This window comes from Portunus trituberculatus, chromosome 2 (genome assembly GCF_017591435.1).
Source record: "Portunus trituberculatus isolate SZX2019 chromosome 2, ASM1759143v1, whole genome shotgun sequence".
In the NCBI taxonomy this organism is placed as follows: Eukaryota; Metazoa; Arthropoda; class Malacostraca; order Decapoda; family Portunidae; genus Portunus; species Portunus trituberculatus.
In genome coordinates, this window is record NC_059256.1 from 1827082 (window position 1) to 1853528 (window position 26447).

Below are 26447 nucleotides of genomic sequence, written 5' to 3' on the forward strand. Positions count from 1 at the left end.
ATCTCTCACTTCCAACCTTCCTGATGTAAACCCATCTATGTTTGTATACATGACTCCTAATGCTTTTCTTCCCCTTCCCTTAGATACCATTTCCTCAGCCTCATGTCCAGCACTCTCCAGTAGAATTTCTTCATCTTGTTCTCTGTCCTTCGCTTCACTTCTCAGTCCTCTCTCTCTTTGTCCCTTTCTTCCTAGTTCATATCTCTCCTCATCCAAATGTTGTTACATTCTGTCTTACCAGCCAGCTTTCCAGTCCTCAACTAATATTTCTTCCACCTCTACTTGTGATCGCATTTTAACTTTTAATGGTCTTTTAGTCCCCTCACTAGATTTACCAAGTCTGTATATATATTTCTTGTATTTCTTTTTCTACACTCTGTTCTGTGTGTGTGTGTGTGTATGTATTTACCTAGTTGTATTTACCTAGTTGTAGTTTTACAGGGCCTGGGCTTTATGCTCGTGTGGTCCCGTCTCCATATCTACACTTATCCAATTTTTCTTTAAAACTATATACACTCTTTGCTGATACCACTTCCTCACTCAAACTGTTCCAAGTCTCAACACATCTTTGCGGGAAACTAAATTTTTTAACATCTCTCAGACATCGTCCCTTCCTTAGTTTCTTACTATGCGATCTTGTGCTTCTAAAGTCATATTCTTCTCTCAGGATCAGTTTCTCATTATCCACTTCATCCATTCCGTTAATCAATTTATAAACTTGTATCAGATCCCCTCTCTTTCTTCTCTGCTCTAAGGTTGGTAGATCCATTGCCTTTAGTCTCTCCTCATATGCCATCCCTTTAAATTCTGGAACCATTCTTGTAGCCATTTTTGTAGTCTCTCTAATTTTCTTATGTGTTTCTTTTTATGGGGAGTCCACACAACTCCTGCATATTCCAATCTAGGTCTTATTTTAGTACTTATCAATTTCTTCATCATTTCCTTGTCCATATAGTGAAATGCTACTCCAATATTCCTTAGCAAATTATACGTCTCTCTGAAAATTCTATCAATATGGCTTACCGGTTGATTATTTTCTTCCATTGTCACTCCCAAGTCCTTTTCCTTTTTTACTTTTCTAGTTCTACTCCATCTCCCATCTTATAGATTCCCACTGGTCGTCTTTCACTTTTTCCCATTTCCATGACATGGCTTTTGTCCACATTGAATTCCATCTCCCATTTTTTGCTCCATTTCCAGATCTTGTTTAAGTCTTCCTGTAGTATTTCACAATCCTCTTTTGTTTAATGACTCTGCACAGTTTCGCATCGTCCATAAACAGATTTATGTAGCTGTTCACTCCCTCTGGCATGTCATTTATATATACGAGAAAAAGTATTGGTGCCAATACTGACCCCTGTGGCACTCCGCTGTCTACTGTTCTCCACTTGGACTTCATATCTTTAACTATCGTCCTTATTTCTCTTCCCATTAAGTAATTCTTCATCCATCTCAATGTGCTTCCTTTTAAGCCACCCTTCTCCTCTAACTTCCATAGTAATCTTTCATGTGGCACTTTATCAAAAGCCTTTTTTAGATCTAAATAAATACAGTCAACCCATCCTCTCTCTCTTGTACTTTATCAACTATTCTAGAGTAGAAACTCAATAAATTTGTCACACATGACCGACCTTTTCTAAAACCAAATTGGCTATTTGATAATATTTTGTTGTCTTCAAGAAACTCGATCCATTGCTTCTTTATTACTTTTCACACATCTTGCATATTACACTAGTTAGTGATACCGGTCTGTAATTTAAAGTTCTTCCTTCCTTCCGCTCTTATATATGGGAACCACCTCAGCTCTTTTCCACTCCACTGGCACTGTTCCATTTTCTATTGAGCATTTTATGATGTTGTATATTGGACTTGCTAGTTCTTCCCTACATTCTTTCAGTATTCTGCCTGAGACTTCATCCGGTCCCATTGCCTTTTCCTCATCCAATTCCATCATCAACTTTTTTATTTCAAGCTTGGTTACTTTAATCTCTTTCATATAGACAGTCTCTCTATTACCCTGTGGTCTTTCAAATTTGGATTCCTTAGTAAAGACCTCCTGAAATTTACTATTTAACAGTTCTGCCATACTTTTTGGGTCTTCCACCATCCCATTCTCTCCTTTTAACCTTTCTATTGTTTCTTTTTGTCTTATTTTTCCATTTATGAATCTGTAGAACAATTTTGGTTGTTCCTTACATTTTCGACAATGTCCTTTTCATAGTTCTTTTCTTCTTCCTTTCTCACCTTAGCATATTAATTTCTTGCTGTTTTGAAGTTTTCCTTATTTTCTGGATTTCTGTTTCTTCTCCACCTTTTCCATGCTCCATCTCATTTCTCCTTTGCCCTAGCACACCTTGCATTAAACCAATCTTTCTTTCCTTCTTCTTTAGGTCTATATTTGGAACATATTCCTGACCCCAGTTTTTATATTTCCAAAAATAAGTTATATTTCTGGCTACACGCTAGAGACAGAGGCAGGGAGCCAGCCAATCACAGCGAAGGTGCTGCGTTCGGTCCCTCACCCGGCAAATTCAAACCCAGAAAATTCGCTAAAATGAATGTGGTTGTACGTTATGCAGATTTTTTTGGTCTAACTTTATATAGTACGTTAAACCGGAAATTCGTTAGACGTACGTTTGTTAAGCAGAGTATTACTGTACTCCCTGCACTCGTATGTGAGTTGCCACAAGTGCCAGCGTTTGAACCACCCTCAGGCATGGTGTGAACACTCCGTCAAGTGCGGCACGTGCTGCCTGCCCCACCTGAAAGAGCTTGGTGCACCAGGCCACAATATTTTGCTCTATATAATGATGTTAGCTGTATAAACTCAAGTGACTAGAAGGAAATATCATAGTGAAATAACAACAGGAAAATACTGGAAGGAGTAAAAGCTTGGTGAATCAAAAGATACATTGTAATACAGTGTTTAGAGACGACTGGTCTGTACTGTGAGGTGATGCTGACCCAGTCCTCAATTGAACCAGACAGCGAACACTGAAAACTTGCCACTTTGGGTCCTCTCCTATTGGTTGGGCCAACCAGGTGAGTGTGCTCCACATGTATGGAGTGTGGTCCACTCATACTGATCTTTTACACAGGCTGGAATGAAAAGTTTTCATCCTATCAACGTGTCTCCTCTGACTGACTGAGTGACTGTGTGCAGCCTCTCTCTCTCACCACCACAGTGTTGCATCTCTTGCTGTCTTCTACTGCTATTTTCATGCCAACTGCTCTTCAGGTCTAGGTATCAGCATGCCTCCCCCCCCACCACTACACTTTCTTCCTTCTCTCACCTCTAATCTGTCCACCTCTCTGATGCAAGAGTTAACCAGTACTCTCAGTCACTCATCCCTATCTCTGGTACACTCTGGGACTCCCTGCCTGCTTCTGTGTTTCCACCTTCCTGGGACTTTAACTCTTTCAAGAGGAAGGTTCCAACACATTTACCCTCTCAAGTTTAATTTTTCTCTGTCATGCATCTAGGGATTGGCACTCAAGTGGGCCTTTTTTTCTCCAGAGAATTACTGTTGGCTGTGGCCAGTGTCCAGTGGCTCTCAGTGTCCTCACCATCACTGTTGTTGCAGGTGTCCAGGCCGGGTGCCCTGCTGGGCTCTGACGTGGCTCCATCTGGCCGACTGCTCAGAGGGTTCCTGCAGTGGAGGGGTGAGGCCGGGCAGCAGCATGAGTGAACAGCAGCAGCAGCAGCAGCAGCAGCAGTCTGCCTCAGGTTTGGGGAGGTCCAGCCATGGTGACCTGGAGGCAGGCAGCTCCACCCACAGAGGAGAGAAAAAGTTTGTGTGTCAGCAGTGTGATAAAAGTTTTACATATAGAAAAGGACTTAGACAACACACCCTGAGACACAGTGGTGTTAGAAATTATGAGTGTCTGGAATGTGGAAAGAAATTCATCACTAAGTCTGATCTCACCACACACACCCTGATTCATAGTGGTGTTAAAAATTATGAGTGTCTGCAATGTGGAAAGAAATTCACCAGAAAGGTTCACCTCACCACACACACCCTGACACACAGTGATGTTAAAAATTATGAGTGTCTGCAATGTGGAAAGAAATTCACCAGAGAGTCTAATCTCACCACACACACCCTGACACACAGTGGTGTTAGAAATTATGAGTGTCTGGAATGTGGAAAGAACTTCACTGAAAAGCGTAGCCTCACCAGACACACCCTGACACACAGTGGTGTTAGAAATTATGAGTGTCTGCAATGTGGAAAGAAATTCATCACTAAGCCTGATCTCAACAAACACACCCTGACACACAGTGGTGTTAAAAATTATGAGTGTCTGCAATGTGGAAAGAAATTCACCACAAAGTCTAATCTCACCACACACACCCTGATACACAGTGGTGTTAGAAATTATGAGTGTCTGGAATGTGGAAAGAAATTCACCACAAAGGATCACCTCACCACACACACCCTGACACACAGTGGTGTTAAAAATTATGAGTGTCTGCAATGTGGAAAGAAATTCACCACAGAGAGTAGCCTCACCACACACACCCTGGCACACAGTGGTGTTAAAAATTATGAGTGTCTGCAATGTGGAAAGAAATTCACCACAAAAAGTAGCCTCACCACACACACCCTGGCACACAGTGGTGTTAAAAATTATGAGTGTTTGCAATGTGGAAAGAAATTCACCAGGAAGGGTTACCTCAAAACACACACCCTGACACACAGTGGTGTTAAAAATTATGAGTGTCTGCAATGTGGAAAGAAATTCATCACTAAGTCTGATCTCAACAAACACACCCTGACACACAGTGGTGTTAGAAATTATGAGTGTCTGGAATGTGGAAAGAAATTCATCACAAAGGGTAGCCTCACCACACACACCCTGACACACAGTGGTGTTAGAAATTATGAGTGTCTGTATTGTGGAAAGAAATTCGCGACAAAGAGGAGCCTCACCACACACACCCTGACACACAGTGGTGTTAGAAATTATGAGTGTCTAGAATGTGGCAAGAAATTCACTGAAAAGGGTAACCTCACCACACACACCCTGACACACAGTGGTGTTAAAAATTATGAGTGTCTAGAATGTGGAAAGAAATTAATCACAAAGGGTAGCCTCACCAGACACACCTTGACACACAGTGGTGTTAGAAATTATGAGTGTGAGGAGTGTGGCAAAAAATTCCTTACCATTGATAAACTCAACAGCCACGCCTTCAGACACACTAGCTTGAAGGAGTTCAAGTGTGATGTTTGTGGCAAGTGTTTCAAGACTAAGAGTGACATTGCCCGGCATGTGAAGATCCACTTTTGAGGTGGTGTGTTGTGTGGACTGGTGGGGCCACAGCCACGCCTTTGGGAGTGTGTGGTGGTGGTGGTGGACAGTGTGTTTCTTTCTTTTTTTCTTTTTCCTCTCCCATTGCCTCCTCCTGACCTTGGCCTGACCTTCCAGTATTTACTCCTCGGCACTGCCAGGTGAAGCACGCCTTCAGTGGGAAGCGGTCTCCCGAGGGTGTCACCAAGGCTCTCCATCTCCAGCAGGACGTGGCGGGGCTCAAGATGGCAGGCAAGCAAGTAAGTAAGTAAGTAAGTGGAAGTAAGAGTGAAAACATAAGTGGTGGAGGTGATTGGAGTAGTAATACCTTATTCCATTACCTAACCTGGCAGTGCAAGTACCATGTCAGAATAAAAAATAAGGACATTGTCAGTCACTGTGGTACTAGATACACCTTTTGAAACACAGACAAGTAGACAGACAGACCAGCACTTAGGGCACTTTCCCTTCACCACTGGGGGTGTGGAGGTGTGAGGTATGAGGCTGCAGGGGTGAGAAGACCATGCATGGTGCTGGCTGGCTGTGAGGACCCTAAAGGACTGTGGTGGTGGTGGTGGTGGTGGTGGTGGTGGTGGTGGTGAGTGTGAGAGGAAGGGTGTGGTGGTGAAGGTCAGCGTTCCAGTGTGTGCAGTGTGTGTCCTGTCAGTGTGGCTGATACATGATGCATAGTGTGTACTGGGCTCCTGGAAGGGTGTTCAGTGAAAGATACATAGATACAGGATTGTATATGTATGAATGTATGTAGTGGTTGTATAACAGCAGGATGTGGTCTGAGAGGACACACATAACCCAGGCCAGCCCCCCAGCCCCCATCACTATATGAGTCAGCACTCAGTGTGTGTGTTGTGTTGAAGATAATGTATTAATGAATGCATTTGTTTCAGGACATTGGTGTGTGTTGGATGCCTGCGTGACTCCATGCTACGCTGGCCTGCCACACCACAGGATACATTGATGATAGTGTCACCTCAGCACACACTACACTGTTGTCATGTGTAGCAGTGCCTGTAAGGACAGCACACCCCTGTGGTCTGTTATTGCAAGGAGTGTGTTTGTTGTATACTGGGATAAAAGGTAGAAGGAAGCAGTGTACACCTAGTTTTGTACTTGTTGTATTGTGAGGGGTGTGTACTTTGTGTATTGTGGGTTGTAAGACAGAAAGTAGTAGTAGTTTACACCTAGCCTTGTGTATCTTGTGAGGGGTGTGGACTTTGTTGTATTGGAGTTTACAGGCAGTGTTGTATGTACTGTGTTTGTGTTGTGAGGTGTAAGGAGAGGCAGTGTGTGTATGTGTGCGTGAGTGAGTCCCTTGATCAAATCACTGCCTGGAGTTTCATTAGGCCACTGGGGTTTGTTTAATTATAAAGTATCTTTTTATCTCTATAACCATTAACCAGTGCTGCTTTAATGATATTTTTGACATAATTGGTTTACATCTTAAGTTGGTGTGTGTCTCATAATATTTTTAGCTACATATATTTACAGTCTAAAATGTCTGTTTCATTAGATTGAGTAGTGTAACAATGTCAGTGAGGCATATCTGAGCACTGGTTAACCTCTTCAGTACTGGGACACATTTTTACCTTGAGTTTTGTGTAGGGTTAGACAGTTTTGTTAACATTAGGAATGGTCTGTGAAGGCCAGAAGATTAATAGTGACAGTCTTCTTTATTTTAATCCCCACATAAGTTTCTGTAGCTGTATAAAATCAGCAAATAGTGAGCAGAATGAATATGGAAATGTTTTGTGGTACTGAAGGGGTTAAGTGTACCTGTGTGTGATGACTGATTCCTTCCAAGGCCCCTGTAGATCTGACTGTACTGAGATGTGAAGTTGTGACCAATATATTGTTGTTCACCAGTGTTTCTCTTCTTGCCCAGTGACCCTTAAGCCGTGGTGTGGGGGAAGGATTAGCGTGTCGATACACTACACTATACAATTCATCCTTGGCGTTTTGGTTCAGTATGTGTGTGTTGTGTTGTGTTGTGGTGTGTGAACTCTCTGCCTGATTCTGTATTTCAATTCCTATGATGACTTCATTGAAGAGGGAGATCTCAAGACATTTAAACCTTTTTTTGGGCTAACTCTCTCAGACGTGTAAGGGGACTGGCATCCAGAAACGAGTCTTTTATTTATAGTTTTATGTTTCCTTCGGCCAGTTTTTCCCTGGTACATAAAAAGAGTCAAGATAACTGGGTGTTCTTTCCTGCCTTCCCTCAAAGTATTCCCTAGACAGTTGTGTAGCTCGCCTTTCAGTCCTTTCAATTTCCAGGAGTCTTGAACAGCACACCTCTAAGATTTTCATAGATTTGTTCCATTACATTCAAGTCAGTGGAATAGTGCAACCTTTTCTGTCCTGAGTGATGGTGTTGTGTCTGTCACTTTCAGCAAGTCTTCTTGTCAGATGCGAGGAAAATAAAAAAAATTAGGATAGATGGATAGATAGATTATAATATATGACAGATAAGATGATGGATATGCATGAGAAAATGTGTATATTCCTATACTGCTTATCAGTTCTCTGTGGTGTATTGTCAAGAACACACAATCATGAACAGATGCGGTAGAAATAGAGAACAAAAGGAATGTAATAGTCTGCCTCTTAGATGCTACCTCGTTTTTATCTTTATCCGCGGAAAATGCAAACACTCAAGGTATGGCCGCGCGCAGGTTCTCTAGTGACTGACAGGGTGGTTTTGTTTTATACTGATCACAGCCATCATCGTAGGGTAGAGGAAAAGCAGTATTTCCTTCTGACAGTTTATTGATGACTTGACCGTAAGAACTGTGGACAAAGTTCTCATTCAGTTTCTCTAATAATAACACAACCCACTGGTATAAAACACTTTCAGAATATTACACAAGTGATAAAATACACATCCATTCAATTTGGCACCGTGACATTTGGTATAAACTACAAAATAAGATATGTACCTTATTCACCGCTTTCCTGCGTCTTCCCATCCCGCCGTCTATCTGTCTATGGTGTGAGTGACGCCCTGAGGCTATATTGTTGGGAACCGCACACACGAACAAGCGTGCATCGACATGCTTGAGTGCCTTACATGACATTGTGTTTTCGTGCACATAGAAATATTGAGTATTTTATTCTATTAGAGCTGAATAATACCGTGGTATATATGTAAACCCTACGTGGCACTCTGGAGCTGGTCAGAAGAGCGGAAATCCAGGAAAGCCGCACACACTAGCCTTAAAAGATGGAGGAGAAATGATCAAGGACGAAGAGAGTATGGAGAGGAGAAAGAGTAACAGTAATAGCTTATTAGAGGTGAAGGTGGCTGGGAAAGAGGAAGAGGAGGAGTATGGAGTATGGATCGAGGTTCCTTCCCATCTCTGCCTTGAACCTAAATGTTTCAGAGTCCAACCCGATATTTGTGGTTCTTTCCTGGCTACTGGCTACTGAGCCTTGGGATTTTGCAAGTTTGAATAATTATATGTGCAGTCTTAACATCCACATCGTGACATTATTCTCTCTTACTTTTACAGACTTGAACAAACAGCACACCATTATTTCATCCTTTAATCTTTATTTGTGCTCAGCGTGACGGTCTGTATAGCGGTAAATAACAGAGAAAAGCATGAAAGATGTGGCCAAATGAAAGTTTGTGCGAGTGTGCCCTTCCGCTTTCCTTTGAGTGTGTGTTGTGTGGGTGGAAGAGAAGCGAGCGTGTGTGTTTGGCCGCCACTCACCCGCCTACTCTGTACTGTCTCGCCGCCAACTTAGGCCTACACAAGTACGTGGCAGGCCTACTGTTCTTACTGTTAGCCTTAGATATACTGGTGGTGGTGGTGTGCCTGTGTCTAACCAAAGCTTCACGCCGCTAAGCTCTGCCTTCCCCAACAAGGCAACATTACTTGGCAGGTTAGGTTAGGTTACATTAAATTTTATGTTACAGGTTAGGTACAGCACGGTGGTGGTGGTGTTGTGGTAATCTTTAATAAGTTTGAGGTGTATGTAACATTGCAATGAATACACATGTACGTATGTATGTATGATCTGAATATAAGGTGAAGCACAGCCAGAAACAAGCGACTCTTTCTGTGGTAGCCAACATTTGCATGACTATGCACTTCATTGTTAAGATTATGGGCGAGACACACCACCACTGATGACTGTACTTCCCTTGTCATGCAGCACCACCGCCGCCCCGCCGCCCACCCACCACTCCAGCCACCTCCCCCCAGGCTCCCTGCAGGACAGGCCATGGCACCACCATGAGTGCCCCACAGCAGCAGCAGCAGCAACAACAGTCTGCCTCAGGCAGGAGTCACCTGGAGGCAGGCAGTGTCGGCCACAGAGGAAAGGCGAGGCTTAAGTGTCAGCAGTGTGATAAAACTTTTAGCGATAGAAGTGGGCTGAGGTACCACAGCCTGACACACAGCGGTGTTAAGAAACATGAGTGTCTGGAGTGTGGCAAGAAATTTACTGCAAAGTCTCATCTCAACGCACACAGCCTGACACACAGCACCCACAGCGGTGTTAAGAATCATGAGTGTCAGGAATGTGGCAAGAAATTTAAAACTAAGGCTCATCTCAGCACACACAGCCTGACACACAGTGATGTGAAAAATTATGAGTGTCTGGAATGTGGCAAGAAATTTACCACTAAGTTATATGTCACCAGACATGGCCTGACACACAGCAATGTTAAGAATTATGTGTGTGAGGAGTGTGGCAAGAAATTTAAAACTAAAGGTGAACTCACCAGACACAGCCTGACACACAGCAGCATCAGGAATCATGAGTGTGAGGAGTGTGGCAAGAAATTCTTAAGCATTGGTGCTCTAAATGGCCATGCCTTCAGACACACTGGCTTGAGGAAGTTCAGGTGTGATGTTTGTGGCAAGTGTTTCAAGACAAAGAGTGACATTGCCCAGCACATGAGGGTCCACTTCTGAGGACATCACTCATGCATGTTCAGAGTCTCTGTCCATATCCTCCACCACCAGGAAGAGGAGGGGACCCAGTACCCAACCTCACTATGCACTACCTATGCTGCCACCGCTGCTGCTGCTGCACTCCAGCAGGCTGCCATGGATGGTGACTCTTTGTGACCTGTGAGAGAGGAAGCTGGGATGCCTTTGTCCTGGATCTTGGTGTGTCCCCACAGTGGTTCACTTGTGCACCAGAATGCCACGTGCCACTCTCCCGCCACCTCTGCTGGAGTCAGGACAGGCCACGTGGACCTTGTTGCTGTGTCCCGCATCTTGCACACTGCTGTCACACTGGCTCACTAGTGCCACACTTGTCACTGGCTTGGAATCCATGTTGGCCCTCATGTACAGCTTAGCTCTCTTCAGACTACCTCACCATCTTACCATTTTTATCCTCATGGCTGTCACCGCCATGCCTTTCTACTTCCCGGCCACACCTGAGCTACCCCTTGCTGGGTGTAATGGTGCCCCACTGGAGGGCTGGAGGGACAGCCCGTCATTCAGGGACTTGCTCCGTGGCAGTCTTAGAGGCTCAGCCAGCTGGTGTGTACAGTTTTGTAGTCACTGTGCATGGGAGCTGTCCAGTCTGTCCTGCTGCTGCACAGTCTGCAGCTGTTTTGTTGATGGCCAAGATGACATCACCAGGGTGGGAAGGGGGGAGAGGATACACCTTGTAAGGAACCTCCATCCCTAGTGTGCCTGCTTGCCTGCCTGCCTAGTGTCACAACACTCAACACTTACACATCACCAGTGAGTGAACACTGGCCAACAGGGTTGCCATCTGTGCAGTGCTTGGGTGTGCTTCTTTAATGTCACACAATACATCAGTGTGTGCAGCAAATGATACAGCAGTGTGAGTGTTCTGTCTTTGGTGGTTTGTTTGCTTGTTAAGGTTAGGTAGGTGCCAGCAGCCCTGGGTGTGTGTGTGTGTGTGTGTGTGTGTGTTGTGGTTAGTGGGCATCTTAGTTTGTGTGAGGTGGTGGAAAGCCCGTCACAAAAGATTAAGTTTATTTGATGTAAGTAAAGCTTCCTTCAATATATTGTTGTGAATGCATTGTGGTTTACTACTTGGTTGGTGTTTGTTGTGTCAGTGTTTGCTTAGAGACGTTATTGTTTCTCTCGGACAATCTGACTCATTCATTTTGTATGATTGCTACTCAATGATGTTATCCTTTTTTTTTTTTTTTTTTTCTTCCCAGTTCTGCTGAATTTGAATTTTTTTTCCCAGGATACACACACCATGTCAGGCCAGGCCAGAGTCCAGCAGGCCACTAACCCGCCTGCCACCAACCTTGCCAGCCCGTTCCGTGAGGCTCCCTGGGCTGTAGGATGGTCCATGTTATGTCCATGGCTAGGCATCACCATGAGTGCTCTGCAGCAGCAGCAGCAAGAGCAGGAGCAGCAGCAGCAGCAGCAACAGCAGCAGCAGCAGCAGCAGCAGAAGCTGTTGCAGCTGCAGCAGCAGCAGCAGCAGCTGCAGCAGGAGCTGCAGCAGCAGCTGGAGCAGCAGCTGCAGCAGCTGCATCAGCAGCAGCAGCAGCAGCAGCAGCAGCAGCAGCAGCAGCAGCAGCAGCAGCAGGAGCAGCAGCAGCAGTCTGCCTCAGGTGGGAGTCACCATGAGGCAGGCAGCTCTGGCCACAGAGGAGAGGCCAGGTTTGAGTGTCAGCTGTGTGGTAAAATGTATAAAGACAGAAGTGGGCTGAGGTACCACAGCCTGACACACAGTGGTGTTAAGGACCATGAGTGTCAGCAGTGTGGCAAGAAATTTACCACAAAGTCTACTCTCACCGCACACAGCTTGATACACAGCGGTGTTAGAAATCATGAGTGTTTGGAGTGTGGCGAAAAATTTACCAAAAAGTCTGGTCTCACCAGACACAGCCTGTCACACAGTGGTGTTAAGAATCATGAGTGTCTTTGGTGTGGCAAGAAATTTAGTACAAAGTCTCTTCTCACCACACACAGCCTGATACACAGCGGTGTTAAGAATCATGAGTGTCTGGAGTGTGGCAGGAAATTTGCCAAAAAGTATGAACTCACCACACACATGCTGAGACACAGCGGTATTAAGAATTATGAGTGTGAGGAGTGTGGCAAGAAATTTACCACAAAGTATGAACTCACCAAACACAGCCTGACACACAGTGGTGTCATGAACCACAAATGTGAAGAGTGTGGCAAAGGATTCCCTACCATTGGTGCTCTCAACAGCCACGCCTTCAGACACACTGGCTTGAGGGAGTTCAAGTGTGATGTTTGTGGCAAGTGTTTCAAGACAAAGAGTGACATTGCCAAGCACATGAGGGTCCACTTTTGAGGTGGTGATGGTGGTGGTGGTGGTTGAATAAATGTGTATAGTCCAGTATTGTGAACCTTACTGTATGATTACTGTATCTTGAGTGTGTGTGTGGATGCAGCAAGATGTGGTGTGTGTGTGTGTGTGTGTTGCAACAAGTGTGGTGTGTCATCGTGTGTTTAGTTAAGGCTACCACTTGAGGAAGCTGGTGTGGTGTGGTGTGGCCAAGAGGCAAACAGTGACCAGCCATCACCGGTGTATGGCCATCACAAGCCTGCCTCACTGTCCCTTCAAAGACCTCTACCCAGCCACTCGATACCAGCCCACCCCTCGCTCACCACCACTGTTTTTCCAAGGCCACAGAGATGACTAGTGGGGCTTTCAAGAGTGTTCCTTAAGTTATTGATAAGGTATAAGTCCTGTTAATCTGTCACTAGTGTTGGAAAACCTTCCTTGAAAACATGTGCCACTGTCCTTACCAGTGATCCACAAACGCTGGAAATAAGTCAAATAAATGCTGAAGATTGAAAGCACCAAGGTATTTCATGATTATACCTACACTCTCTCTCTCTCTCTCTCTCTCTCTCTCTCTCTCTCAAAATAAACAGATTAAAGATTGCAGATTTGAACCTTAAGAGTAACAATAACAACCACAACAGTAACAACAAGACAGGTCGCAGGTCAAAGGTCACAGTTGATCAGATGGTGCTTGAGATGATGAGGGAAGACAAGAAGATAGAGGGAAGACACTGAAGATATAGATGACGACAGCAGCAGTGGCGGTGGTGGCGGTGTTTGGTGAAGCTTCCGATATGCTGTGAGTGTTTTTTTCACTTATTTTATTTTGTCAGTTTTTCTTGTTTGTGTGTTTATTTAATTTTTGTTTGTTTTTCCGAGTATGTTTTGGTGTGTTTGGTGAAGCTTTCCGACTTACTGCGAGTGTTTCTTATTTATTTTTATTTTTTATTATTTATTGTGTGTGTGTTTGAATGTTTGTGTTCCATGTGTTTGCCTAATTTTACTTGTTTTTCTGAGTATGCTATTGTGCGTTTGTTTTTCTGAGTATGTTTGTGTTTTTTTCTCCTTTTCTTTGTGTGTGTGTGTGTTTGCCATTAGTACGTTTGTAGAGAAAGGTGAGGGTAGAACAGGCTAGCTTGGAAAAGTTAAGTTAGGCTGGCCTGAAAAAAAAAATAGTGTACGGAAGGGTAAGATCGGTTTAAATGAATATTAGGTTAGGTTCGGACAGGCCAAGAGAAAATTAAAGATAGGGTAGGACAGGCTAGTTTGAAAAGAAGATTAGGTTAGGATGGTCTGTTAAAAATGTTAGGTTAGGTTCAGGCAGGTCAGAAAAAGGAAAAAGTTAGGATAGGGCAAGCTAGGTTTAGAAAGGTAAGGTTAGGATGGGCTATGTTTAAAAAAAAGTTAAGGTAGGATAGAGTAGGCTGGGTTTTAAAAAAGATATTAGGTTAGGTTCAGACAAGCCAGGAAAAAAATAGAAAGTTAGGTTCGGACAGGCTAGTTTGAAAAAAAAATTAGGTTAGGATGGTCTATGTTAAAAGATTAGATTAGGTTAGGTTACAGTTGGCCATATAAAAGAATATTAGGTTAGGTTCGGACTAGCCAGGAAAAAATTAAAGTTAGGTTCGGACAGACTAGTTTGAAAAGATTAGGTTAGGATGGTCTGTTAAAAATATTAGGTTAGATTTGGACAGGCTATGAAATAAAAAAGTTATGTTCGGACAAGCCATATAGAAAGAAAATTCGGTCTAAATGGTCTGTTAAAAAAATAAGGTTAGCTTAGGACAAGTCAGGTTTGAATAGAAAAAAAAAATTATTAGGTTAGAAAAAAAAATTGATTAGGACATGCCAGGTTTGAAAAATGGAAAAAGAAAGAAAAAAAATAGAGAAGACCAGGTTAGGCTTGGTTAGGTTAGGTTAGGTTAGGTTAGGCAGGGATGGAAAAAGAAAGAATAAATAAATAAATAAAAATAGGTGAGGTTAGGTTAGGTTTAGGTAGGACAAAAAAGAAAAGAAAAAAAATAGATCAAGGTATGCTAGCTTAAAGAAAAGAATTTAGGTTAGGCCTTGGAAAAATAGAAAAGATAGCAAAGGTCACGGTAGATTGAAATAGATTAGATAAGGTCAGCGATAGCCACACAGGTCAATACAACACTTTAATTCCACACAATACAAATATCAAGAAATAACACCAACAACAACAACAACAAACAGGAACAAGAACAACAAGAACAAGAAAATCCGTGACACGTTTTTCAAGATGGCGCAGACTGTAGGCTGCCACAAATTCGTTTTTTTTTTATGATGGGGGGCACCAGAGCACAGTATCCCTCCACAGACTGCCCCTCACAGCCCTTTCCAGTGTGGGTGAGGGAGCTGTGGCCAAGGTATGCGTTCTGGCAGCCTTCTCACACCCCTTTCTAAACTTCGTCAACTCTGCGACACCAGACTTCAAATATGCCGCATCCCTGCCAGCGTGTAGTGTTGCGGCATTGAATGGGTACACTCTGACCCACTCCCCACACCTAGCTGGCCACTTCCCATCACCCACATCCCTCCCATCACGTCTAGAAACCCCTGAAATGCTCTTGCAAATACAGCCATTCCCTGATCGTCTACCCCTGTTCACTGTTCCCTTCCCTTTTTCTTCCTTTCCTCTCAAACCCCTGGCAGTACTATTAGCCACATGCCCCCCCCTGCCTGCTAGACCCTTCCCCTCCTCCCTGTCACAATGTATGAGTTTTCTATAGCGGTTTAAATGCAGGGCAGCTGTGAAAGGTGACTGAGTGTGTCTCTTGGCTAGTAGAAGCAGAAAGGGGGTTCGTAAAGGCCTGGCTAGTGGTTCAGGTACTCTTGGTGGACCTACTAAGTCAAAGAGGTGGTGAAGCAAAGGTTTCTTCACCATTCTGTCCACATGGCAGTCGTGAGTGAGGGATGGTGACCGGTTGACCTCCAAAAGCCACGGACGGAGGAATTCGTCTATCTGCCAAGAGTGTTGTAATGGTTAAAGGGTGTTTAGTGGTGTTTATGGGTTTTGTGGTGGTGTTGTGGGTGTTTTTGTGGTGTTGTGTGGTGTTTTGTGGTATTGTGGGTGGTGTTTTAGGTGTTGTGTGGTATTTTGTGGTATTTTTGGGTTTTGTGGTGGTGGTGTGGGTGTTTTTGTGGTGTTGTGTGGTGTTTTGTGGTGTTGGTGGGTTTTGTGGTGTTGTGGGTGTGTTTTGTGGTGTTAATGTCGTGTTTTTGGGTATTGTGGTGGTGGTGTGGGTGTTTTTGGGGTGTTGTGTGGTGTTTTGTGGTATTGTGAGTGGTGTTTTAGGTGTTGTGTGGTGTTTTGTCGTGTTTTTGGGTATTGTGGTGGTGGTGTGGGTGTTTTTGGGGTGTTGTGTGGTGTTTTGTGGTGTTGTGGGTGGTGGTGGTGGTGGTGTAAGTGGGTTTTGTGGTGTTGTGGTGTTTTTGGGTTTTGTGGTGGTGGTGGTGTGGGTGTTTTTGGGATGTTGTGTGGTGTTGTGGGTGTGTTACTACTACTACTACTACTACTTCTTGTTCTTCTTCTTGTACTACTGCTACTACTACTACTTCTACTACCACCACTACCACCACTACCACCACTACCACCACTACTACTTACCAGGATATCAAAGCCATACAGTTCAAAGCAGTTATGGTGATGTGGTACTGAGCCAACTTGGGTTAGTAAGGTCAGACACACCAACACCCACACCCTCTGCCACAGTAACCAGTCATTCTTGCCACACCCTCGCAAGTGACGCCGCAGTTCACCAATGGTCCACTTGCAGCCTTGGGGGAGTGGGTGCTGTTAGAGTCAAGGGAGGGGTGCCACTGCCTACTGGGTGTTATTCTGGCTTGGTATAATCTTCGCGTCATGGATAGTTTTTGGCGCGAGATGTTTTATTTATTTATTTATCTTTATGCGAGGGGAGAGTGAAGGACAACAAGAAAATGGGGGGAAAAATGTCTACTGGGTTGCCATTTCTCTTAAAGTTAGCAATAGTTATCCAAAAGTGAAGGATAAATCTCTCTCTCTCTCTCTCTAGTACCATGACGCATTTACATATTCACTCTGCTTACTATTTCGTGATTTTATACAGCTTCAGAAACTTATAAGGGGATTAAAATAGTGAAGACTCTGGCCAGTAATTCTTTGACCTTCGTAGACCGTTGGTAAGGCAAATAAAAATCTAATCGTACCCAAATTTCATGGTAAAAAAGTGTCCCAGTACTGAAGGAGTTTAGAGTTATCCAAAAGTAAGGGATTGATGTCTCTCTCTCTCTCTCTCTCTCTCTCTCTCTCTCTCTCTCTCTCTCTCTCTCTCTCTCTCTCTCTCTTTCAGTACCATGCATTTTATATTCATCTCAGTTACTATTTGGCAATTTTGTACAGCTTCAGAAACTTATGTGAGGATTAAAATAGTGAAGACTCTGGCCATTAATCTTTTGACCTCCGTTGACCTTTCTTAATCCTTCCTAATGCAAATAAATTTGTCTAATCACACCCAAAAGTCATGATAAAAAATGGGTCTCAGTATTGAAGGGGTTGAAAGAAGTGAAGTGGTAGGAAGATGGAAACACAGAAGCAGGCAGGGAGTTCCAGAGTGTGCCAGAGAAAGGTGTGAAGGATTGAGAGTACTGGTTAACTCTTTAGAGAGGTGGACAGAGTAGTGGTGAAGGATTGAGAGTACTGGTTAACTCTTGCATTGGAGAGGTGGACAGAGTAGTGGTGAAGGATTGAGAGTACTGGTTAACTCTTGCATTGGAGAGGTGGACAGAGTAGTGGTGAAGGATTGAGAGTACTGGTTAACTCTTGCATTGGAGAGGTGGACAGAGTAGTGGTGAAGGATTGAGAGTACTGGTTAACTCTTGCATTGGGGAGGTGGACAGAGTAGTGGTGAAGGATTGAGAGTACTGGTTAACTCTTGCATTGGGAGGTGGACAGAGTAGTGGTGAAGGATTGAGAGTACTGGTTAACTCTTGCATTGGGGAGGTGGACAGAGTAGTGGTGAAGGATTGAGAGTACTGGTTAACTCTTGCATTGGAGAGGTGGACAGAGTAGTGGTGAAGGATTGAGAGTACTGGTTAACTCTTGCGGGAGGTGGACAGAGTAGTGGTGAAGGATTGAGAGTACTGGTTAACTCTTGCATTGGGGAGGTGGACAGAGTAGTGGTGAAGGATTGAGAGTACTGGTTAACTCTTTTGAGGAGGTGGACAGAGTAGTGGTGAAGGATTGAGAGTACTGGTTAACTCTTGCATTGGGGAGGTGGACAGAGTAGTGGTGAAGGATTGAGAGTACTGGTTAACTCTTGCATTGGGGAGGTGGACAGAGTAGTGGTGATCATTGATTGAAGTACTGGTTAACTCTTTTCATTGGGAGGTGGACAGAGTAGTGGTGAAGGATTGAGAGTACTGGTTAACTCGTGCATTGGGGAGGTGGACAGAGTAGTGGTGAAGGATTGAGAGTACTGGTTAACTCGTGCATTGGGGAGGTGGACAGAGTCACAGTCCTTACTATTCTAACCCCCATTTGAGTTTCTGAAGCTGAATAAAATCACCAAATAGTCACCAGAATGAATGTGAAGATGCCTCATGGTACTGGAAGGGTCTATTGAGGCCAGAAGATTAATGGCCACAGTCTTTACTATTCAAACCCCCCACATGAGTTTCTGAAGCCAAGTAAAGTCACAAAATAGTCACCAGAATGAGTATACATATGGCAGACACAGTCACATGGACTTAATTACTATGAGACTTAGACTTGGATATAAATATTATTGGGAGGTTTGTAGAGGAGCTGAACCTGAGCCTTGTGCTTTATGTGTAAGGCCAGGAGGTCACTCACTACAGCACTATGTACAATGCTGCCCACTAATTGAACAGTTCAGACCGCAGGGACACAGGAAGCATTATATGATCTATTATTTCATAGATAATAATGTCATACCCAAAATCATTAAAAAACATCCACTGTTTGCCTATAGATGGTAAATAATGTGATACTGCAATAATAGTTGTATTTTCTGTAAACTTTTCTTCATTTTGTTAAAATTGTAATGTACAATATTGTAATACTAACGGTTTAGGGAATAGTTGGCAAGATCCGACATTTTTCTTTGTTGTAAAATCAACAATAAAACTATTGAATTGAATTGAATTGTCACCAGAATGAATGTGAAGACGCCTCACGGTTCAAGCTCGGAGATCTCGACTCGTGAAGGTTCATGTGGGCACAACAGACGTCATTCCTGCAGCATCTGGACACCTTTGGTATGTTAGCCATGGTTTTATTAATTTCCAGAGATAGGCTTGTTACCTTGTGTGTTATCTAGATAGTATAAAAAGACCAGTGCTTTACTTTTCCTAAATTCCTCCTAATCTCGTGATATTTTGACGTACGAAGTAAAGACCACAGCACCAGCCAGTTTATTGAGCGAGTTGATGGCTCAGAGTCAGGGATGCATTCCGACAATTCAACCCAATTTTCGTCATTTTTCTGTAAGTTATCAGTAGTATTACCGTATCACATGGATCCAACATCAAGTGAGCCTTTTTTTTTTTTTTTTTAAACATTGTGGTGCTCTTGACTGGATCTCTCATACATAAAAAAAAAAAAATCTTAACACTGAAGCACAAACAAGGAATTGAAAGATCTTGCTTGGCTCCGTACACCAAAACGCTATGCTCTCCACATCACTGCTTTCCAATGCCCCTAGTTGATGATACTGATGTTTTAAGGGTATTTTTATGATTTTGGTGATGGATTGGCAAGATTTCTAGGTTATAATAAGGAAAAACTGTCTTGAGAACCCGGCTAGTCGTCTCTGTGGCCTTGAAAACTCGTGGAGAGAGAGCAAGCCGTCACTGCTTTCCAATGACCCTATTTGATGATATTCATGTTTTTTAAGGCTATTTTTTATCATTGTGGTGATGGACTGGCGAGATATCTAGTTTATAAGGAAAAACTGTCTTGAAAATCTGGGTAGTCGTCTCTGCGGCCTTGTAAAATTGTCGTGGTGAGAGCATTTATAGCAAGGCATCAGTGCTTTCCAAAGGCTTCAGTTCAAGATATTTGTGTTTTTAAGGCTATTTTTACGATTCTGGTGATGGACTTGCAAATTTTCTAGGTTATTATAAGGAAAAACTGTCCTGGAAACACGGCTAGTTGTCTCTGTGGTCTTGAAAAACACTCGTGGTGAGAGAATAAAACATTTTTAAGTATATTTTTGTGGTTCTGGCGATAGATCGGCAAGCTTTCTAGTTCATCATAAGGCGAAGCTCTTGAAAACTCGGCTAGTTGTCTGTGTGGCCTTTGAAAAGTTATGGTGAGAGGATAAAGCGTTTTTATGGTTCTGGCGGGAGATTGGCAAGATTTCTAGTTTATAAGGCCCTTGAAAAACTCGGCTAGTCGTCTGTGTGGCCTTGATAAACTGGCATAATGAGAGAATAAAGCATTTTTAATGATATTTTTATAGTACTAGTGATAGATTGGCAAGATTTCTAGTTTATTATAAAGTGAAATTGAAAAAAAAAAAAAAAAAACTGCTAGCCGTCTGTGTTGCCTTGGAAAATTGTCAATATGAGAGAGCAATATGGAGCTAAATTGATGCTAATATTCGTATACATGCGTGTGCTGCGGTGTACTCTGCATGTGCTATAACGTTTTACTCCGACATTCCAAAGTAGATTTTGTACCTGTGTAGATAACAAGCCAAAGTAAACCCAATGTACGCTCTAAATATTTTTTCTTGTAGATAAGAAACCAAAGTAATACAAGCAGTAGTTAGGTAGTCATAAGGAGGCTGCGGTTGACCCCTTCAGTACTGGGATGCATTTTTACCTTTAGTTTTGTGTGCCATTTGACCATTTTATTGACATTAGCAAGGGTGTGTGGAGGGCAGAAGATTAATGGCTACAGTCTTCACTATTTTAACCCCTTCAGTACTGGGATGCATTTTTACCTTTAGTTTTGTGTGCCATTTGACCATTTTATTGACATTAGCAAGGGTGTGTGGAGGGCAGAAGATTAATGGCTACAGTCTTCACTATTTTAACCCCTTCAGTACTGGGATGCATTTTTACCTTTAGTTTTGTGTGCCATTTGACCATTTTATTGACATTAGCAAGGGTGTGTGGAGGGCAGAAGATTAATGGCTACAGTCTTCACTATTTTAACCCCTTCAGTACTGGGATGCATTTTTACCTTTAGTTTTGTGTGCCATTTGACCATTTTATTGACATTAGCAAGGGTGTGTGGAGGGCAGAAGATTAATGGCTACAGTCTTCACTATTTTAACCCCTTCAGTACTGGGATGCATTTTTACCTTTAGTTTTGTGTGCCATTTGACCATTTTATTGACATTAGCAAGGGTGTGTGGAGGGCAGAAGATTAATGGCTACAGTCTTCACTATTTTAACCCCTTCAGTACTGGGATGCATTTTTACCTTTAGTTTTGTGTGCCATTTGACCATTTTATTGACATTAGCAAGGGTGTGGGAGGGCAGAAGATTAATGGCTACAGTCTTCACTATTTTAACCCCTTCAGTACTGGGATGCATTTTTACCTTTAGTTTTGTGTGCCACTTGACCATTTTATTGACATTAGCAAGGGTGTATGGAGGGCAGAAGATTAATGGCCACAGTCTTCACTATTTTAACCCCTTCAGTACTGGGATGCATTTTTACCTTGAGTTTTGTGCACTGTTAGACCATTTTATTGACATTAGCAAGGGTGTATGGAGGGCAGAGGATTAATGGCCATAGTCTTCACTATTTTAACACCTTCAGTACTGGGACACATTTTTACCTTGAGTTTTGTGTACCATTAGACCATTTTATTGACATTAGGAAGGGTATATGGTAGAAGATTAATGGCCACAGTCTTCACTATTTTAACCCCTTCATTACTGGGACAGATTTTTACCTTAAGTTTTGTGTACCATTAGACCATTTTATTGACATTAGCAAGGGTGTATGGAGGGCAGAAGATTAATGGTCACAGTCTTCACTATTTTAATACCCACATGAGTTTGTGAAGCTGTAGAAAATCACCAAATAGTCACCACAAGGAATAGGGAAACAAGGGGATAAAATCTAAAGGAAGGGGGTTAGGTTAGAGTCAGTAGGGTGTGGGGCAGTTAAAGTCTAAGTGGGGGATGTAAGGAATTAGAGTCAAGAGGAATGGGAGGGCTGTAGTTAAAGGCTAGGAGAAGCATGGTTTGGTTAGGTTAGTTAAGATTAAAGAAAGATTAGGGTTACAGTTTGGGGTCGTTAGGTTAGGTTAGGTTGGGTTAGGTTTGGGGTAGAGACAGAAAGGAAAAATTTTGATAGATTGATTGAATGAGAGAAAAAAAAAAAATAGGTTAGGTTAGGTAAGGTTACAGTTTTGGGTCATTAGGTTAGGTTAGGTTGGCTTAGGTTAAGTTTGGGGTTAGGTTAGGTTAGATTAGATTAAGTTTGGTTAGGTTTGGGGTACAGACAGAGAAAGGAAAAATTTTGATAGATTGATTGAATGAGAGAAATTAATTTGGTTAGGTTAAGTTAGATAGGATTCAAGGTTTGGATCATTAAATTAAGTTAGGTCAGGTTAGGTTAGGTTTGGAGTAGAGACAGAGAAAGGTAAAAATTTGATAGATTGATTGAATGAAAGAAAAAAGATATATCAGGTTAGGTCATTAGGTTAGATTCCGTTAGGTTGGGTGAGGTTAAGTTTGGGGTCAGGTTAGGTTTGGTTAGTTTGGAGTACAGACAGATAAATGAAAAAAAATTTGATAGATTGATTGAGAGAACAAATTAATTAGGTTAGGTTAGATAGGATTTGAGGTTTGGATCATTAGGTTAGGCTGGGTTAAGTTAGGTTAGGTTTGGAGTAGAGACTGATGAAGGAAAAAGCTTTAATAGACTAATTGAGTGAGAGAAAAGTTATATCAGGTTGGGTTAGGTTAAGGTTAGTTTGGGATCATTAGGTTAGCTTCTGTTAGGTTTGGTTTGGTTTGGGGTAAAACGTACTCTGTCCACCTCCCCAATGCAAGAGTTAACTAGTACTCTCAATCCTTCACCACTACTCTGTCCACGTCCCCAATGCAAGAGTTAACTAGTACTCTCAATCCTTCACCACTACTCTGTCCACCTCCCCAATCAATTAACCAGTACTCAATCCTTCACCACTACTCTGTCCACCTCCCAATGCAAGAGTTAACCAGTTAATCCTTCACCACTACTCTGTCCACTCCCCAATCAATCCTTCAATCCTTCACCACTACTGTCCACCTCCCAAGTTAACCAGTACCTCAATCCTTCACCACTACTCTGTCCACCTCCCTAAAGAGTTAACCAGTACTCTCAATCCTTCACCACTACTCTGTCCACCTCCCCCAGTACTCTCAATCCTTCACCACTACTCTGTCCACCTCCCTAAAGAGTTAACCAGTACTCTCAATCCTTCACCACTACTCTGTCCACCTCCCTAAAGAGTTAACCAGTACTCTCAATCCTTCACCACTACTCTGTCCACCTCCTAAAGAGTTAACCAGTACTCTCAATCCTTCACCACTACTCTGTCCACCTCCCTAAAGAGTTAACCAGTACTCTCAATCCTTCACCACTACTCTGTCCCCAACCCATTCAACCCCCCTACACACACACACATCATCCCATCCTTACCCTCTCCGACTCTGTCCTTCTCCTTTCTGTAGCCTGGGCCAAGTCGATTCAGTGATGTGTTTGTGAGGTGACTGTAGAGGTTGTCTAAAGCTGTCAGGCTGTATTTTTCTGTGCCAAACCTGTTGAAAAATTAGGTTAGGTTAGGTTAGGTTGGGTTGGGTTGGGTCAGGTTTGGTTTACTGGTGTCTCTAGAAAGTTAGTGTAGGTTGGGTTGGGTTAGGTTAGGTTTGTGTGACTGGTTGAGAGTGTTTGTAGTGAGTCTGTGGGAAAAGATGTTAGGTTAGGTTAGGTTAAGTTAGGTGAGGTTAGGTTAGGTTAGGTGAGGTGAGGTGAGGTGAGGTGAGGTGAGGTGAGGTTAGTGTGCTCTCAGTCATTCATCATTGTTCTGTCGCCTCACCAGTGTTTCCAGTTGTACACACACACACACACACACACCTGACAATGCCCTCAGTGTACATGTAGACAGTGAGGGGCAGGAAGGAGGTGACCAGAACATACAGTCTTATATCACACTTGTAGCCGCCCACCAGCAGAGGGTTTCCGATGTACCGCTGGGCCACGGCACTTGACGCATAGCTCAGTTCATGCAGGTCCTGTGGGGGTGATTCATTAGGTTAGGTTGTGGTGGTGTTTTGGGGTGTTTTTTGTGGTGTTTTGGGGTGTTTTTAAGTAGTTTTAGTGAGTTTTGGTGTGTGTTTGGGGGTGTTTGGGTGTTTTTAGATAATTTTGATGTGTTTTGGGATGTTTTGGGGTGTTTTAAATAGTTTTAGTGAGTTTTGGGGTAGTTTTGGGGTGTCTTTGGGATGTTTTATTGCATTTTGGGTATTTTGGGTGTTTTAGGATGGGTATTGTGTTTTTGGATGTTTTGTGGTGTTTTGGGGTGTTTGTGATGTTTTGGGATGGTTTTGAGGTGAATATAAGTGTTTTTGGGGGTGTTTTGGGATGTTTTTCAATAGTTTTGGTGTTTTATGGTGTGTTTTGGGGTGTTTTGGGATGTTTTATGGTGATTTTGGATGCTTTGGAGTGTTTTTGATGTTTTGGGATGGTTTTAGGTGTTTTATGGTGTTTCTGGTGTGTTTTGTGGTGTTTGTGGTGGTGTGTTCAATCATTCACCACTACTCTGTCCACCTCTAATGCAAGAGTTCACCAGTACCTCCACTCCTTACACACACACACACACACACACACACACACACACACACACACACACACACATAGCCAAACAGACAGACAGACAGACACTAACCTGGAATATTGTTATGCCTCTTCCTTGCGAGCTTCCAATAGGCTTACAAATCCAAATATTGTGAGGGGTGGGGGGGTGGGCCTCTGGTGGGGAGGGTAGGCCTATGAGAGAGAGAGAGAGAGAGAGAGAGAGAGAGAGAGAGAGAGAATTTTAGTTATTTTTAATTTTTCTTCCTTTTTTCTCTCTTGTTTATTATTATTATTATTATTATTATTATTATTATTATTATTATTATTATTATTTTCACTACTACTACTACCACCACCACCACGACCACAACCACCACCACGCACTTACCTGCAGAACCACCACCACTACCACTACCACCACCACTACCAGCGCTACCACCAGCACCACCACTGTTGGCCGTAGTAGTAGTAGTAGTAGTGGTGGTAGTAGCAGCAGTAGTAGTAGTAGTAGCATTCTTGGCTTGGTAGGTGAGTCTTGTGTATTCTGCTACTAATTTTGTGTACTCGCAGGGAAGGAGGTACGTGGCTGGGCTGAGAGAGAGAGAGAGAGAGAGAGAGAGAGAGAGTTAGTTAGTTAGTTAGTTAGTTAGTTAGTTATATATATATACGACTATTTGAATCATATTGCCAAATAGAGAGAGAGAGAGAGAGAGAGAGAGAGAGAGAGAGAGAGAGAGAGTATATTACCTTACACTAGATTAGAGCCAGAACACACACACACACACACACACACACACACACACACACACACACACACACACACACACACACACACACTCTCTCTCTCTCTCTCTCTCTCTCTCTCTCTCTCTCTCTCTCTCTCACATAAAGTCGTAGAGAGCTCCATAAACGTGCTTCATCTTCTGCAGAGCTCTTGCCAGACTGTCCTTTCTGCAGAGACCGTTTGCCCGGGGTATATGATTGACAACCTGCAGAGAGAGAGAGAGAGAGAGAGAGAGAGAGAGAGAGAGAGAGAGTTATGCCGTTGAAATAGTGAAGACTTGTCATTAATCTTCTGACCTCCATACATCCTTCCTAATGTCCATGAAGTCTTATTGTAGCCAAACTGTCTTAAAATGCCCTAAAAACATGCCAAACTGCATTAAAATGTCCTATAGATGTGCCAAACTGTCTTAAAATGTCCTAAAAACGTGCCAAACTGTCTTAAAATGTCCTAAACACGTGCCAAACTGTCTTAAAATGTCCTAAAACGTGCCAAACTCTTAAAATGTCCTAAAAACGTGCCAAACTGTCTTCAAATGCCTAAAACATGCCAAACTGCATTAAAATGTCCTAAAAATGTGCCAAACTGTCTTAAAATGTCCTAAAAACGTGCCAAACTCCTAAAATGTCCCAAAACGTGCCAAACTCTTAAAATGTCCTAAAAACGTGCCAAACTGTCTTAAAATGTCTTAAAAACATGCCAAACTGTCTTAAAATGTCATAAAACGTGCCAAACTCTTAAAATGTCTTAAAAACGTGCCAAACTGTCTTAAAATGTCTTAAAAACGTGCCAAACTGTCCTTAAATGTATAAACTGTCTTTAAATTCCCCAAAATGCCAAACTCTTAAAATGCCCCAAAATATGCCAAACTCTTAAAATGCCCAAAACATGCCAAACTGTCTTAAAATGCCCTAAAATATGCCAAACTGTCTTAAATGCCCAAAAACATGCCAAACTGTCTTAAAATGCCCTAAAAACATTCCAAACTGTCTTTAAATGCCCAGAAAACATGCCGAACTGTCTTTAAATGCCCAGAAAACATGCCAAACTGTCTTAAAATGCCCCAAAACATGCCAAACTGTCTTAAAATGCCCAAAAAACATGCCAAACTGTCTTAAAATGCCCAAAAACATGCCAAACTGTCTTAAAATGCCCTCAAAACATGCCAAACTGTCTTAAAATGCCCTCAAAACATGCCAAACTGTCTTAAAATGCCCTCAAAACATGCCAAACTGTCTTAAAATGCCCAAA

The 26447-nt window shown here is 42.8% G+C and overlaps 4 protein-coding genes across 7 annotated transcripts in view; 3 read left to right on the forward strand and 1 right to left on the reverse strand.

Annotated features, from left to right (window-relative positions):
* The first annotated feature begins 2716 nt into the window (after nt 1-2716).
* LOC123501323 (gastrula zinc finger protein XlCGF52.1-like) lies at nt 2717-7175 on the forward strand. The gene is made up of 6 exons (XM_045250094.1): nt 2717-2721; nt 2985-3042; nt 3484-3497; nt 3585-3867; nt 4621-5555; nt 6201-7175. The coding sequence occupies exons 1-5, from the start codon at nt 2717-2719 to the stop codon at nt 5293-5295; spliced, it is 1035 nt and encodes a 344-aa protein (XP_045106029.1). The 3' UTR covers nt 5296-5555; nt 6201-7175.
* On the forward strand, nt 5541-10235 carry LOC123501328 (gastrula zinc finger protein XlCGF7.1-like). Its single transcript, XM_045250107.1, has 5 exons — nt 5541-5555; nt 5725-5784; nt 6201-6207; nt 9472-9769; nt 9962-10235. The coding sequence occupies exons 1-5, from the start codon at nt 5541-5543 to the stop codon at nt 10233-10235; spliced, it is 654 nt and encodes a 217-aa protein (XP_045106042.1).
* LOC123501901 (zinc finger protein 525-like) lies at nt 8571-13100 on the forward strand. 3 transcript variants are annotated; one of them, XM_045250981.1, is made up of 3 exons: nt 8571-9070; nt 9472-11124; nt 11500-13100. In XM_045250981.1, the coding sequence occupies exon 3, from the start codon at nt 11512-11514 to the stop codon at nt 12586-12588; it is 1077 nt and encodes a 358-aa protein (XP_045106916.1). In that variant the 5' UTR covers nt 8571-9070; nt 9472-11124; nt 11500-11511; the 3' UTR covers nt 12589-13100. The 3 variants fall into 3 exon arrangements, with proteins under 3 accessions (XP_045106916.1, XP_045106925.1, XP_045106907.1); XM_045250990.1 differs by having other exon boundaries at nt 9472-11021; XM_045250972.1 differs by lacking the exon at nt 9472-11124 and having other exon boundaries at nt 8573-9070.
* Nucleotides 13101-14727: 1627 nt separating this feature from the next.
* Nucleotides 14728-26447, reverse strand: part of LOC123501893 (probable tubulin polyglutamylase TTLL2) — a 12903-nt gene continuing 1183 nt past the window's right edge. Inside the window, exons 2-8 of one of the 2 annotated variants that reach the window (XM_045250949.1) lie at nt 25298-25401; nt 24801-25003; nt 24504-24604; nt 23693-23850; nt 23258-23376; nt 16214-16383; nt 14728-15568 (exon numbers count right to left, since the gene is read on the reverse strand). In XM_045250949.1, coding sequence (XP_045106884.1) covers nt 14885-15568; nt 16214-16383; nt 23258-23376; nt 23693-23850; nt 24504-24604; nt 24801-25003; nt 25298-25332 — 1470 coding nt within the window. In that variant the 5' untranslated portion in view covers nt 25333-25401 and the 3' untranslated portion in view covers nt 14728-14884. Of the gene's footprint in view, nt 15569-16213; nt 16384-18673; nt 18859-23257; nt 23377-23692; nt 23851-24503; nt 24605-24800; nt 25004-25297; nt 25402-26447 lie in introns of those variants that run through there. The other variant, XM_045250959.1, reaches the window with a different exon arrangement.

Excerpts from the sequence above, each read along its gene's own strand:
- LOC123501328 (XM_045250107.1), top strand. Across the intron at positions 9,770-9,961 it reads GGCAAGAAATTTACTGCAAA|ACATGGCCTGACACACAGCA; the intron begins GTCTCATCTCAA and ends ATATGTCACCAG.
- LOC123501901 (XM_045250981.1), top strand. The coding sequence starts at position 11,512 with ATGTCAGGCCAGGCCAGAGTCCAGCAGGCCACTAACCCGCCTGCCACC.
- LOC123501323 (XM_045250094.1), top strand. Across the intron at positions 3,868-4,620 it reads ACACCCTGAGACACAGTGGT|GGTGTTAAAAATTATGAGTG; the intron begins GTTAGAAATTAT and ends CTGGCACACAGT.